At 42.4% G+C, this 12,964-nt stretch overlaps 1 protein-coding gene across 4 annotated transcripts in view; it reads left to right on the top strand.

The window, feature by feature from the left end:
* FNIP1 (folliculin interacting protein 1) overlaps positions 1-12,964 on the top strand; it is a 70,317-nt gene that overhangs the window by 30,449 nt on the left and 26,904 nt on the right. For all 4 annotated transcript variants that reach the window (XM_055718163.1, XM_055718161.1, XM_055718164.1 and 1 more), the window contains exons 2-3: positions 240-366; positions 9,131-9,274. In XM_055718163.1, the coding sequence (XP_055574138.1) occupies positions 240-366; positions 9,131-9,274 (271 nt within the window). The remainder of the gene's footprint in view (positions 1-239; positions 367-9,130; positions 9,275-12,964) is intronic.

The raw sequence follows: 12,964 nt of genomic DNA, 5'->3' as shown, positions 1-12,964 counted from the left end.
ATTGTACGTGGTTGTAGTGGATTGGTGACGTTTATGCCAATGTAATTTGGCAAGTGTAGGGGAAAGGAAAAACCAAAAGGCATAGTTCTGGCTACAGCATCAAAAGGTTCTATGAAATGGCATTGCATTTACTCGACTTTCTATTTTAATAAAGTTGTATATACAGATAATGTAGAAAGATCAGTGTAATAAAGAGTTGTAGTAATTGATCCTTCTGCTCTTCTATTGTTTAATTAAAGCTGGCCTTTGCCGGAGTTTGACCCAAGTCAGATCCGACTGATTGTGTATCAGGACTGCGAAAGAAGAGGACGGAATGTCTTATTTGATTCCAGTGCTAAAAGAAAAATAGAAGATGTTTCGGTGTCGGTGAGTATTTTACTAATTTACACGGTTACTGTCTATATTTTTTTAAATGGCAAGATTGATAAATCGCAAATGTTCTGTTTTATTCACATTAACATTGAAAGTTTGGTTATATGCAGGACTGTATTTAAATTCCTGTCAAGTTGCAAATCATTCAGGCTTCAGTGATTCTTAACAGCTTTAAATACTATAGTGATCTCTTTATTCCTTGGCTCATCTACTTTCTGCTCTTTCAAAGAGGAGGATTCCTTCCTGGGGCTGCAGCAGGCAGTGCTGGGGAGCTGAGGCAGGGCATAAACAGATATTTATGGATGTGCCTTTATGCTGTGGTGGGGTCGGCATTCTTAATCAGGAGATCCTTCCAGTGTCCTCTTGTGTCCCCTTTGGTTAGCTTTTGCCAATCTTTTCTATGCTCTGCTGACAGTTTTTTCACACAAAGTTACTTGAAAACTTTTCCTCTGTTTGCCCTTTTGGCATGGTCTGCATGGTAATCTATTAATTGAAACTGTAATGGATGCAGTCAGATGAGGATACTTCCTTCTAAGGGCTCTGGCCAGAAGATTAATTTCTAGCCACAGTGCTATTGTAAGTGGTTGTGTGAGGTTGGACAACTTAACTGCGCTGCTTTGAACTTCCTTTTCACCATCTCTAAAAACATTTGCAAATAATTTTAAGCTCTGCAAGCAGAAAGCACTGCATGAACTGAAATTTATGATCCCGGTTGCTTTTACCCGTAGGACCTACTAAGTTCTGTAAGCAGGAGTAGACAAAGAAACATGTTACCCCCAAGCCCTGGTTTTCATGTTGAGTGTTGGGAGTACAGCCAGAAGGTTCTTCATCCATCTTTGTAAACTCTTCCGGCCTGTTGCTGAGTGCTGCCAGCCTGATTGCTTCTCATCCTGGTCCGCAGTGCTTCCTATGTCCGTGTATCCTAACCTCTGGGAGCCAGTTTGTGTCTCATCAGGCACTGAATTCCAGGCTTCTCTGTTACTTACTCTAGCGCTTTTATAGCCCTGAGTCAAGATCCCCATTTCCTATTTCTTTTTGAGAATTTGGGAAGTAAAGCAAGCTTCACAAATGTTGAACAAAGTGCAACTTTCTTTCTCTTTAATTTTAACTTGTTAGAATAGCTTTATAATTTATAAGTTCCTGTTCTACTAGATGTTCTTGCCAGGAAAATAGGTTATTAAAGACAAGAGATCTTTAGAAGTGGTTTATTGGTACGAATTGCTGGCTGTGCTTATTACTATTACTTCATTAATTAAAAAGTATTACTTCATTAATAAAAAAGATGTTGTGCAGTATAAATCCTCTTACCATAATTTCAATTGATTTCTTGAAAGCCTAAAACCTTTTTAAGATAGATCTGTTCTTGCATAGTGGAGTTGCAAACTTCATTGTTTTGGTTTATTTCAGACAGATCATTGAGCGTGGCAGCTCAGCAGCAACAGAATAAATGGCAGATAATGAAGCTAATATGGTTCCATATTAATCTCTCCTTTCTTTTTCTTTGCTAAGGGGGGGTGGGGGGAGGGAAATAGCTGTATTCACCATCTCTGTGGAATGAGTATGTGAGACTGGTGGAGGAAGACTGTTCCCAGGGTGTTCCTAATGCCCAGTACTCATCTCTAGTAACTTGATACATTTCTTCTTTCTTGTGGTATTAGGAGACTTCAAAAGAGAATATATTGAAACATTTGCTTGCCATGATATCTGCCTTCTGCAGCACTCAGATAATGTGAGGCAAAAACTTTCCTGGTAAAACAAACTGCAGTAACAGAAACATTCTGCAGGTAAAAACGTGCAGAAGAGTCCTCTGCTCGGCTTGCTGCAAGCTTAGTACAGGCTTGTACAGTTAGCAGTACGTACTGGCCATTTTCAAGGAATTGCATTGTTTATTTTTCTTGCTCTTTATCATGATTTTCATTAACAAAGACACACCCTGCCTATACAAAGCCAGATCTTGGCTCTAAGCACATTCCAAGGCACTCTTGCCCTTTTGCAGCAAAACGTGTGTGGGCTGGGTGCTCTCTTCTGAAAGGGTATCTGTTCACCACCCCACAAGAGCCAACGCTTTCTGCATCTCTTGTGTCCCCCCCGCCCCATTTCCAAACATGATTTATACCTCTGGATTTACAAATAACACTAGGGGGTAGATTTGCAAGAGTGCCTAGCGGTGGCCAGACTGTTCTGGCTGAAGTCTAATTGGTCTAATGCAGGGAACTGAGAGGGTTTCAGTTTGCTTTATGTGACTGTGCTCTTCAGTTCCCATTCTCTGTTGCTTATGAGACGTGAAGGCAATTACAATTTAAGAGTTGTATGCCTGCAGCAGGATGAGATATACTTTGCTCTATTTTATATATCAAATCTTTACATATGTCAAGAGTTGTGTGCGGTGGACCAAAGTTGAACGTGGCTCAGTCATCTGAATTCTGTAAGGGAAGGTATAATTATAAAATTTAAGGAGCATCAGAGCAAACTTTTCCAGACATAGATGTTTCAAGAAATAAAACAGTAATGTCTGACTTTTTGATGAGTGAAAACTGCAGAGTGTGTGCTCACGCCAAGCTGGGTTCTAGTTATTAAAGCATTACTGGGTTCGTGTTCTCCATGAGGGAAATGTGACTGTAACACAAACTTGGATTTTGTGTTTTCATTGGATATTAAATCAACCTCTTAGTGTCTTCAGTAAAGCTAAATATTAGGTAAACAAGAATTCTGGGAGGGTATTGCACAGAGACAGAAAACAGTTTGGCCATTAAAATGTTTCAGTTGCTCAGGAGAAGTAATGTTTTCCCTGGGTCTTGCTAGAGTTAAACTTGGCGAGCCACGCTGAGAAGCAGTCTGGTGACTCGGAGGGCTGGCGGCTGCACCGGGAATGTTGGCCAAAGGCTGTGCCAGGCGTTTCCACCGAGGCCAGGCAAAGATCTGCCTGAGGCAGCTGTGGGCACTTGGCATGGGGGGGAGGCGGAGAAATCCCCTTTGTGAGTCCTATACCTTTTTTGGTGCTAAGCGGGAGAGGTTCTTCCCCAGCTTTCCAGGGGATGGGCTATTGATCAGCCAGGCTCTGTAAGCAGAGCCGAAAGGCTGCTGCCTCCTAGCATAGAAAGTTGGGTAACTCCCCTGCCTTGAGTTCTGCCAGGGCATCCCAGAAGAGAGTGGCTGCCCTTTCCAGCCCGGTGACACTAGGTCATGAGCAAATGTATCACGACAGGCGTTTGCATATTGAATGTACCAGGGCAGCGTGTGATACGAGAAGTCGATGTTACTGACGCCTTTACTAAACAGTCTAGTTCCACACCCAAACATCCACATCCCTTGGATTTTTGGATATCGAAGTCCTTCTGTGGGCAAACTCATGGTTTTGATCCACTGTGTCCTCTAGAAAGTTACTTCAGGGTTTGTTCCTCATGCTAATAAGTGTCTCGTTTCTAATCAGACTGTGTTACTTGATTTGCAGGTGACAGAGTTACAACCTATGACTGATTTCTACCAGTAGACTCATTTCTGTGCTTGTCTGCTCCTTTTCCTCTAGCAGCTCCCTGCTGCTTTCTGCTCAGCTGTACCACCGGCCCTGGCCGCCTGCGCGGTGCCCTGTGGCTGTGCGAGGTGCTGCCCACATCCACCCCTGAGTTTCCAAGCCAGGAGCTGTGTGTGACCACAGGTATACTCCTCCAAGAGCTCAGATACGGAGCCTGGTTTGAATTTCAAATCCAGCACAACAGGCAGCTCCTCTTCCTTTTTAAGATGCAGAGGCCAGGTGGCCCGGCCAGTGCTGAGCTTTCAGCCTTGGCTCTGCCTTTCCTGACCCCTGTGTGCTTGGTTTCTCAACCTTGACATTGCATTCACGCTAACCTTACGCGAAGGCTGTGTTGTATTTTACTGTGCCGCTGCCGTTGCGTGGTACATGAGTTATGTCACTGTAAATGTCGGTGTGCAAAGGCCAGCTGAAGTACGAGGATTTTTCCTCCAAGGGCTGGCAGTTGCCTGGGAAAAGGATGCCACAGAAGTGGTGCCACGAGGGAGAAGTGGGGAGTAAACCAAAGAAGCTGGGAAGGGGAACCATGCATCAGGGCTTTCCTCGGAGCAGGCTGAACGGGTTCAGGGTCAGGGTTAGCTGTCTCATTGAGCTGCTCATTTTCCTTGTTAAGTTGGCCACTGATGACTTATGACAGGACAGTGGTTACCGTTTGGGATTTGACTGAAGATTGGTGCTGGTGGACATGTAAGAAGCTAAAAGATTTCCTAAGTCTAAAAACAAGCCTAGAGGAAGGCATGGAGTCCAGGGAGGAAGAAGCACCATCAGGGGACCATGAGGAAGAGAAGGGAGGAGAGAAAGCAAGAGCCACGCTGTGCACTGTGCTGAGCAGGGATCTAGAGTTTGGGTGGTGTGGCTGAGAAGGGGAAAGACAACGAATCAGAGAAGGGCAGTGGCTTGTTCCTACAACCCAGAGGCAAAAGACGATTTTCAGAAGCAGTTTGTTCTGTTTTTGTGAAGAAATGAAAGTGTGGCCTGGGCTGCAGAATTTGAGATCTAGAGGTGCAACAGGAGACTTGGATTTGAGGAATGAAAAGTTCACTTTTGCCATGTAACCTAGTTGTCTTTATCTTTGAGATAATGTAACTGAAAGGTCATATGATATTTGATCCCCTACTGCAGCAATTTCTTTCACTCCGAATGTCATATTTATCCCAAAGTAGAAAAAATGGCATGCTGTTTTAAACAAGCCAGGATTAGCCATGTGTTCTAATATACTTCAGCACTGGATAAATGTTGAACAGCAAATTGCTTTGAGGGATTAGTAATTGGAGAGCAAGCCTTTTGATTTTAGGTGAGTTGTGTGAAATGGAGACTCTGGTCTCTGTGTGGCTCTCAGTGGACAGATTTCCAGCGAGCGGACAGATAAAGCTGTAAGCCCAGAGACCGAGTTGCACCTTCTTAGCTCTGCTTGTTCTCTCTAAACAGAAATGGAAGATTGCTAGTGGAGTGGGGGAGTGTAGGGTTGTCTTTACTTCTTTCACTGACCTCTGAGTAATAGAGGAGCTTGACTGCTCTGGAAATAGAGGGAGAATGTAGCACTTGGCAGCTGCATTTTAAGAAAGTTACTGGATTTTTAGAGCAGCACTTGAAGGGAGGAAATGAATGTCTATTCAGGTTACTCTCATGTCCTAGGTGGATGCATATATTTAATTACTTATTCAGACCAATGCATATTAATAAAGCAAAAGAGTTAATTTATCTATTCAGGAATAGTTTTTCAATGTTGCTGAAAAACTTGTTCTAGAAATGAGGTACAGAGCTCTTGGAAGAGTGGCAGCTTTCCTTGGAAATACAGATTTCTTTATCGCTACCACCACAGTGGTATTTGAGCACCTGCTGTTGCAGAGAGGTAGAAAAGAGTAAAGCATATGATGACATTTCTCTTTCCTTCTGTCACTTACAGCCCTCACACACACGCGTGCAGTCTGGATTTAGTTCAACACACCAGGCTTCTTTCAAGTTTCTTATTATCCCCGACCCAAAACTTGTCCAGCAGAAATTCCTCTTCCTCTGCGCAGCACTGGCCCTGTACTTTCCACTTAGTGAGGAATTCATAGACCTTGTTGCAAAGAGTTAAAGGTCTTTACTGATAGAGGTGGAGAAAAGAGATTCCAGAAGCAGAACTGTAGAGGAAAACTACTTTGTACCTGTTGTACTATAAAGACATGTTACTCTTAAGTTATCTTCAGTACTACCTGATAGGTCTTCCAAGACTTTGAGCAGATGATGACCTCTAATGTAAGAACTGTGACTGTCAGGGAGTCTTTAGAGCGGGGCGGTATCTGCAGCAAGTTGGCAGAGAAAGAACAAAGACTGTGACCACAGTGGGGAGAGTAGCGTGGCAGCCAGGAGCAGCAGCTGCCCGCGGCATCCTTCCAGCAGATGTTCTGCTCTCCAGCAAAAGTGAGCACTTCGGAGGACTCCAGCAGCACTTTGCCTAGGGATCTGATTTCTTGCAACTGTGTCTGTTTGGAAAGAAAATCCACAACTTTGAAACTTTCCCTCGCACAGTTCTTAAATAATTAGGTTACCTTTTTATTTTTGGAACCAGGGTTGAATATCTTTGGAATATTACATTGGAATGCAAGTAATCCCACTCCTTTGATGGATAATATTTTAAGATTTTTAGTATCTAAAATACCATTGACATTTGGAGCAGAGGAATGGGGCACTGCAGATAACTCATTGTCCAACAGGTTATTCTTAAGCAAGTGCTACATTTATAAAAGAGCAAACACCGAAATTTGTCAGTGATCTGCATTTTAGGAGGGATTTACTGTTCACAACGTTCTGAAAAGTGGTATGTGAAAGATCCTGACCTCCTTTACAGACTCCTTGCAGGAGTCTTGGTTCATTAAACTCCATTGCAAAGACCAAACAGCCATTTTCCTGGCTTGCTATTTAAATTAGGCAACTATTACTTCAAGATACCAGACTCCCAATGGATCTGGGGAAAGTTGCTATGCAGAAAAATGCAGTGATAATGAGAAGAAATGATTTAGAAGTCAGTCGTTTGCAAACTTAGCCAGTTTATTTTTTTAATGCACAGAATTTTTTTTCACATGTGAAATGCATTTACTGGCTTTACAGTCTCAAGGAAGCTTAGTTAGTTAAAACTGTAACTTTTTAGAAGGAACTTTCAACATCTGATGGAAAATGCAAGCTGAAATGTGGTTTGCCTGCAAAAGCTTCTGTAACCCTGTGGATTTTATGTGGTTTTATCACATGATGCTTGCCTAGCCTAGGACATTGTTGTTTGTGTCAGAGATAAAATGCAATTCTAGTTCACGAGTTCCCTCTGAAGTCATATGATGATCATTCACATGTTCCAGCCATTGTGTACTGTGCTCAAGCCACAGTTACTAGCTATTAGCAAATCTACATATTGCATGAATTCAACGTACTCAAGACGATGTCGTAATGAGAGGATGCTACTATGGGAGGTGTATATGTCAGTGAAGCACAGGACTGAGCGGCTAGTGAGTGCTTCCTTCCCCTCTGCCACGGAATTGCTGATTTGTCTGCACATTTTTCCTTAAGGCTTTCTGTGGCAGCAGTCACTAATGGGGGGAACAGTGCAGACTGCTGTGTGGAGCTCGATAATCCCTGACATTTTCTGTTGTTTTGCTAAATCTCGCCCAATAAAATCTCACCTAGGGCCAAATAAAAGTCACCTATCCCTAACTGTGGGCGAGATTTAGCAGGGAAAAAAGTAACCTGCGCAGCCTAGGACAGATGCATGGGATTCCCATCTTGTCCCTCATCAAAATCCTTTGGCAGCAGTAGGGGCAGTCATCTTTTTGTATATTTTTTTCTGATTATAGAACAGTCATGAAGTTACCACCCTTTGCCTTGGGTATTTCACACTTTTCCTTATGCATTTTCCTTTTTGCATAGCTATTAAAGATTGCACTAGTTTGAGATGCGGACGTGTGAGTCCAGGGGAAGCTGTGACATGTAACAGCACTTCTGTATTTCCATCTGTCCCTCGAATCTCACTTCCCGTAGGGTTTGCTTCCAGCTTGCTCTTACTGGTTTGGTGATTGTATAGGAAATGTTAATGAGGAAGATCTTAGGGCAGAGTTAGTATGTAATTTTGAGCAGTGTAGACTATTTCTGTCCCCTAGTGCTGCTCACTAGCAAATTTAAATAATGCCAACCTTACGTGGGTGTGTTGAAGTGTAATGAGTATATGAAAAATACGTTAAGATCTTTAGGTGAAGAGGGTTGCCTAGTGCAAGTGTAAATGACGTTAACACGGATGCTGATTCTGCTTGGGATACTGAGATTCCACCAGGGAAATCGCAAATGTTTTTAGTGAACAAAACAGTAGTGGGGCATCTCCCACGCAAGTGATCGGTAATACTGTGTGTGTTTAGTGGACACAGGTCCTGCCTACCCTGTATGTCAGCTCCAGCTCCGCCTGAGCCCTCCTAACTCCCTTTTTTGCTATGCTTTCTGTCCGAATATTGCAGATCACCCTTTGGACCATTTCTCCATGGCTTTGTGAAACTTTTCTGGCCTCTCTGTAACACTGTGTTTTTAAGCTTTGTCCTTTCTCAGCCTCACAGTTCCCTCGTACTGAAAACAAGAGGAGCATGTCACCTCTGTGCCACTCTTTAACAAGACCGGGGACTTAGACACAGCTAGGGAGAGATCTATAAAAATAAGTGTCTTTTCTCTCCACTTACTCTTGTAGTGTGAATCTTTCTTGGATTGTGTGTTGTTCTCGCTTGGTTATTCCTAATCAGTGTGTTTTCCTGTACATCGTGAACTGCTCCTGGTCGTGATCTGGCTGGCATCGTTGCTCTGGAGGGCTGTGTCCATCACACTGCCATGTCACCTCTGCCCCAGTGGGCACAGGGAGCCAGATGAAGACAGCTGGAGCCTATTGTTGCCATCCTTCCATTAAATGCTTTGGTACTGTTCTTTCTGCTAATCTTGGGTCTAAAAAAGTAGTTGGTAAAGCTTCAGGGTCGGATGGCTACTTAGGAACATGGAGTTGGAGTGACCTGTTACCTCCTAGCTAACTGGAAGTAAAACAGCTCAGCTTTTTTTCCATACAGCCAGGCTGCAAGAGATAATAATAAATATTCTGTTAACTGTTTTCCTGGGGTGTAAGCCTTTCAGCTGTTAAATATCTTACTTAAACAGGGTAGTACAATGCTGCTAAATGGTGATTTCAGGTCATGGGTCTTCGTCAGTCACGTGTTGTCTATATTTCAGAAACTCTGCAGTGATGCTCAAGTGAGAGTTTTTGGGAAATGTTGCCAGCTGAAGCCTGGAGGAGACAGCTCTTCTTCCTTGGATAGTTCAATCAATTCATCCTCCTCGTTCTCTGATCCAAAAGAACAATGCCCAAAATACCAGGTGAGTCACTCTTCCTGGGTTTTTTTTGCGTAACCCATGTCAAATGCTAATGGCAGGTGAGGTACTGAATGTTTTAAAATGCTTGAAATTAGAAGCTTGTGGTGGAGAGCAGTTTTCAGACTTTGGTCCTAACTCAGTAATGTTTAATTCTGTAGCTTTGAGTTTGAACAAGTCTAAAACCAACCAGCTGGTTCTCTCAGGATGTCTCTTGAATGGCAGCAGTTTCTCCAGGACATTTACTGTGTCTTAAGACCCAAGTGATAACACTTTTTTGGTACAACCAGCCTTGGCTCAAATACCTTATCTTGGTATAGATGAGGTAGTTTATTTTACATTATTGCTGAATGCCAGGGAAATAACAGAGTAACACGCAATCTATTGGGATAGTCTGTGTAACAAGGGATTGGGTGCATTAGAGTTTAATTTTGCTTAAGAGATTTTGGCCATGAGGGTAGCTAGAGTCATCTGACACGGATATATTTCTGTCATCTCTCCTTCCATGGATCACAAGTGTTTTATATTAAGCCACCCTAAAATAGATCTAAGCCCTTCCACTCTTTGTAATGAAGTAATTGTGTGTTTGGGGGAAGCTGCTATCTCCACAACCTATTCTGAAGTACAGTACTACTGATGTCTTAATCTACCGTAGATATAAATGAAGAACCTTTCAGTGCTGACTTTCCCACTGTCACGTTAGCTCCTCTATATTTGGCAAACCGCGTATTCTTGTTTTCTCTTTCTCATCACACTCTTTTCCACAGCTTTAGTAAGGTGGCTGAAGATCTGTTTTCCATTCCTCCCTTCCTGGAAGGGCATTTAGCCGCAGTTATGAAAGGAAGAGGCGTTTCTGTCAGCAGCTTCCTTCCAGCATAAAATAACCTCCTTCGTGCATTGTGTGACAAGCAAAATGATGCCCCCCACTATCCATAGATTGTCTCTCCTGCTGGGAGGCTCTATGCAAACAATGGTCAACATTATTAAAGGAAATTAATTTTAGTGGTTGGCACAACAGCGTATTTTAAAGCTGTGGAAAGTTTTCCTTTTTAAGTCCCCATTTCCTCACGCGTATCCTTTAGTCAAAATCTTACTGAGTTGAACTGCAATGACGTGCAGCTATGTGACCGGCTCAGAAAGCGTGTGATAAACTTTCATCTTCAGTTGGTTTCCACAGTGTATTTATTGTAAAATATCTACTGCATTCCCTGTACTCCTTTCAGGCTTCCCCAGCAAGTGAGCAGAGCGCCATAAGTACAGGAGTTCTTTACTGCACAGTAAAGTTTTGTATCATGTGTGCAGAAGGGCCAGAGTAAGTTTGTCCAGACAGACGTTGGTCAGCCTGGCATTTCCTAACTTCCAGCTGCTGTGTCTAGTAACCTCGGGAGTTACTTAATGTATTTGCGGTATTTATAAGTTTGTTTGTTTGTTTGTTTTGAAAGCTGTAAAATGGAAGTCCAAATAATACAATGCTGTAGGACTTTTAAAATAGTTCTTTATGTTTCCCATTGTTTAAATACACTTTGACTATATATGAGCGATTTCAATTGCAAGGTGAAATACAGGATTTTGTTCCAGGCTTCCATATTTTTAATTACATCCTATCCTTCCCTCACAAATGTGATTAGAATCCATTAAGATGAAGCTGGCTGGTTCTAAGCTTGCCCACAATTACTTGCACATTACGGTGCTGGCATTACCTCGGTACCTGCTTGTCAGTGTAGTCAGGACTGAAAGCCTTTCTGATCTGTTTATGACGACATTTGTCATCTGTTTCTGTACTGCATTTTTAATTTACATAGGTACTTAGTTATTGATAGGACAGTAGGTACAGTAAATGGAATACTAAATGCTGTGAATATATTCAGAAATATAATTTCCAAATCATGCAAATTTTACTACCTCTAATATGCTAATGTGCAGTAACAAACATTGGTGGGTATTTTATGATCGGTTTTTATGTGGGCTTGTAAATATGACCTAGGGAATTGGTTTGTGTCCAAGCTGTCAGTGCCGGAGGTTGTGCCCTTTTTGCCAGATGCTCCTTGGCTATTTTTTGTTTGAGTTTTTAATATTTAACTCCTTTCCTCAGTTGATTGCACTCTACTTTGGTCTTGAGTGACCTTTATTTTGCAGCATTAAAGGCCCAAAGAGTTGAGCTGTAGCAGTGTTTCCATATTAAATGCGTTACATATGTGTATCTTCTGTTATGCATGGTAAAATTATTAAGTGTAAATGAAATGCCAGACTGAAACAGGCCATGGGTGCATCTTATCATGCTCTTTGCCTTCAGCATTGCTTGTCTCTGTCTTTCAGAGGAAAGGGAAACCCCTATAATTAAATTTGAAAGCAGCCGATTTTCCCTTGCTTTTTTAAATTCAGTTGCTTGACAAAGAAAATCAATACTTTATCTTAAAGTATTTTTCCTCAGCTTTAGAATTAGATTTTCACAACAGCAGAAAGTTGAAACCAAAACCAACCATCAAGGGCCTGACATTCATTCAGAATGAGTCCTTCAACTGGAGATCTGCAACAGACTTAAAAATAACAATCATAACATTTGGCTGTAGTAATTTGCAGTGTTCTTCAGGATTTCATGATGCTGGCAGACCTGTCATTTCCTAGAGCCATTAACATCTGTGCCTGCATTTCCTTGGAGCTGCTGGGTCATACTGACTGATTTTAAAGTCTAGTTTTTCCAGTACTGCCTACAGTGCACCTAGGCAGCGTGATATCCTGGGAGGTAAACATGGAAATTTTGTGAAACCCAGCAAATGATCAGATTTTGCCCTGACATACGCACGCTAACAAACCTTGCAACTGTATCCTCATTTTTATAACTGCAGTTGCTTTTAGTCATCCCCTTTCTTTCTTGCACTGATAGCAGATTTCAGAGGTTAATGGTATGTCTGTTAAAGTACCATCATCTTAATTGAGAGTGCTTGAGAAGAGCTAAAAATTGAAAAGTGTTCGAAGCGCGTTGCCTTTTGGCTGATTAGCATTTCCTGGCTCTTGCCCTTGTTCTGCGGGCTAGCGTGAGCAGAAACATAAAGTGGTCATTTTCATATCACTCCTTACTGCTGGCAGGAGTCTGCGATGTGGACACCCTGTCCCCTTGTTGTGGTCTGAGCTCACTGTCTGATGCTGGGCAAAATATTTAGGTGTATTCCAAGCCTGGGTAGGAATCTGAGTGAGGATCCTGGTTGTTCAGAGCTTGGATAACTGATAGAGAGGTATGGTGCTCAGCATTTTCCAAACACAAGGTATTTCTGTGACTGGTTTTAGGGGCCTTTTGGAGGGAGTACTCCAAGAAGTGTTGTGAGTTGTCATGCACCTTGGAGGCAATGCGTTGCTGTCTTGCACAGTACCAAAGTACCTCATCTATGAACTGCCTGAGCTCTGTGAGTGAGTGATCACGATATTTTCAATTATTCAGGGCAAGGCACAAATGGAGACCCAGCACTCATGTTCTGCTCACCTAGAGATGAAACAGCCCTGGATAAAGGGACAGTAATAACAGTTGTTGAAGGTATACAAATAAGATGATTGTCAGCTGAGCAGTTGTCTCCACTCAATTGCCCCGAGTAACTTTTTAATTTTAGATTTTTGCTTGCAGTGTTTGATCTAGCCTGTGATGTGGCATAATGATGTTCCTCCTTTGTAGTTAGCCAGTATGCCTTGCAGCAAGCTCTTAGC

This window comes from Falco cherrug, chromosome 8, assembly GCF_023634085.1.
Source record: "Falco cherrug isolate bFalChe1 chromosome 8, bFalChe1.pri, whole genome shotgun sequence".
NCBI lineage: Eukaryota > Metazoa > Chordata > Aves > Falconiformes > Falconidae > Falco > Falco cherrug.
The sequence above is the reverse complement of the archived record's forward strand: the minus strand, read 5'-3'. Positions and strand labels throughout refer to the sequence as shown.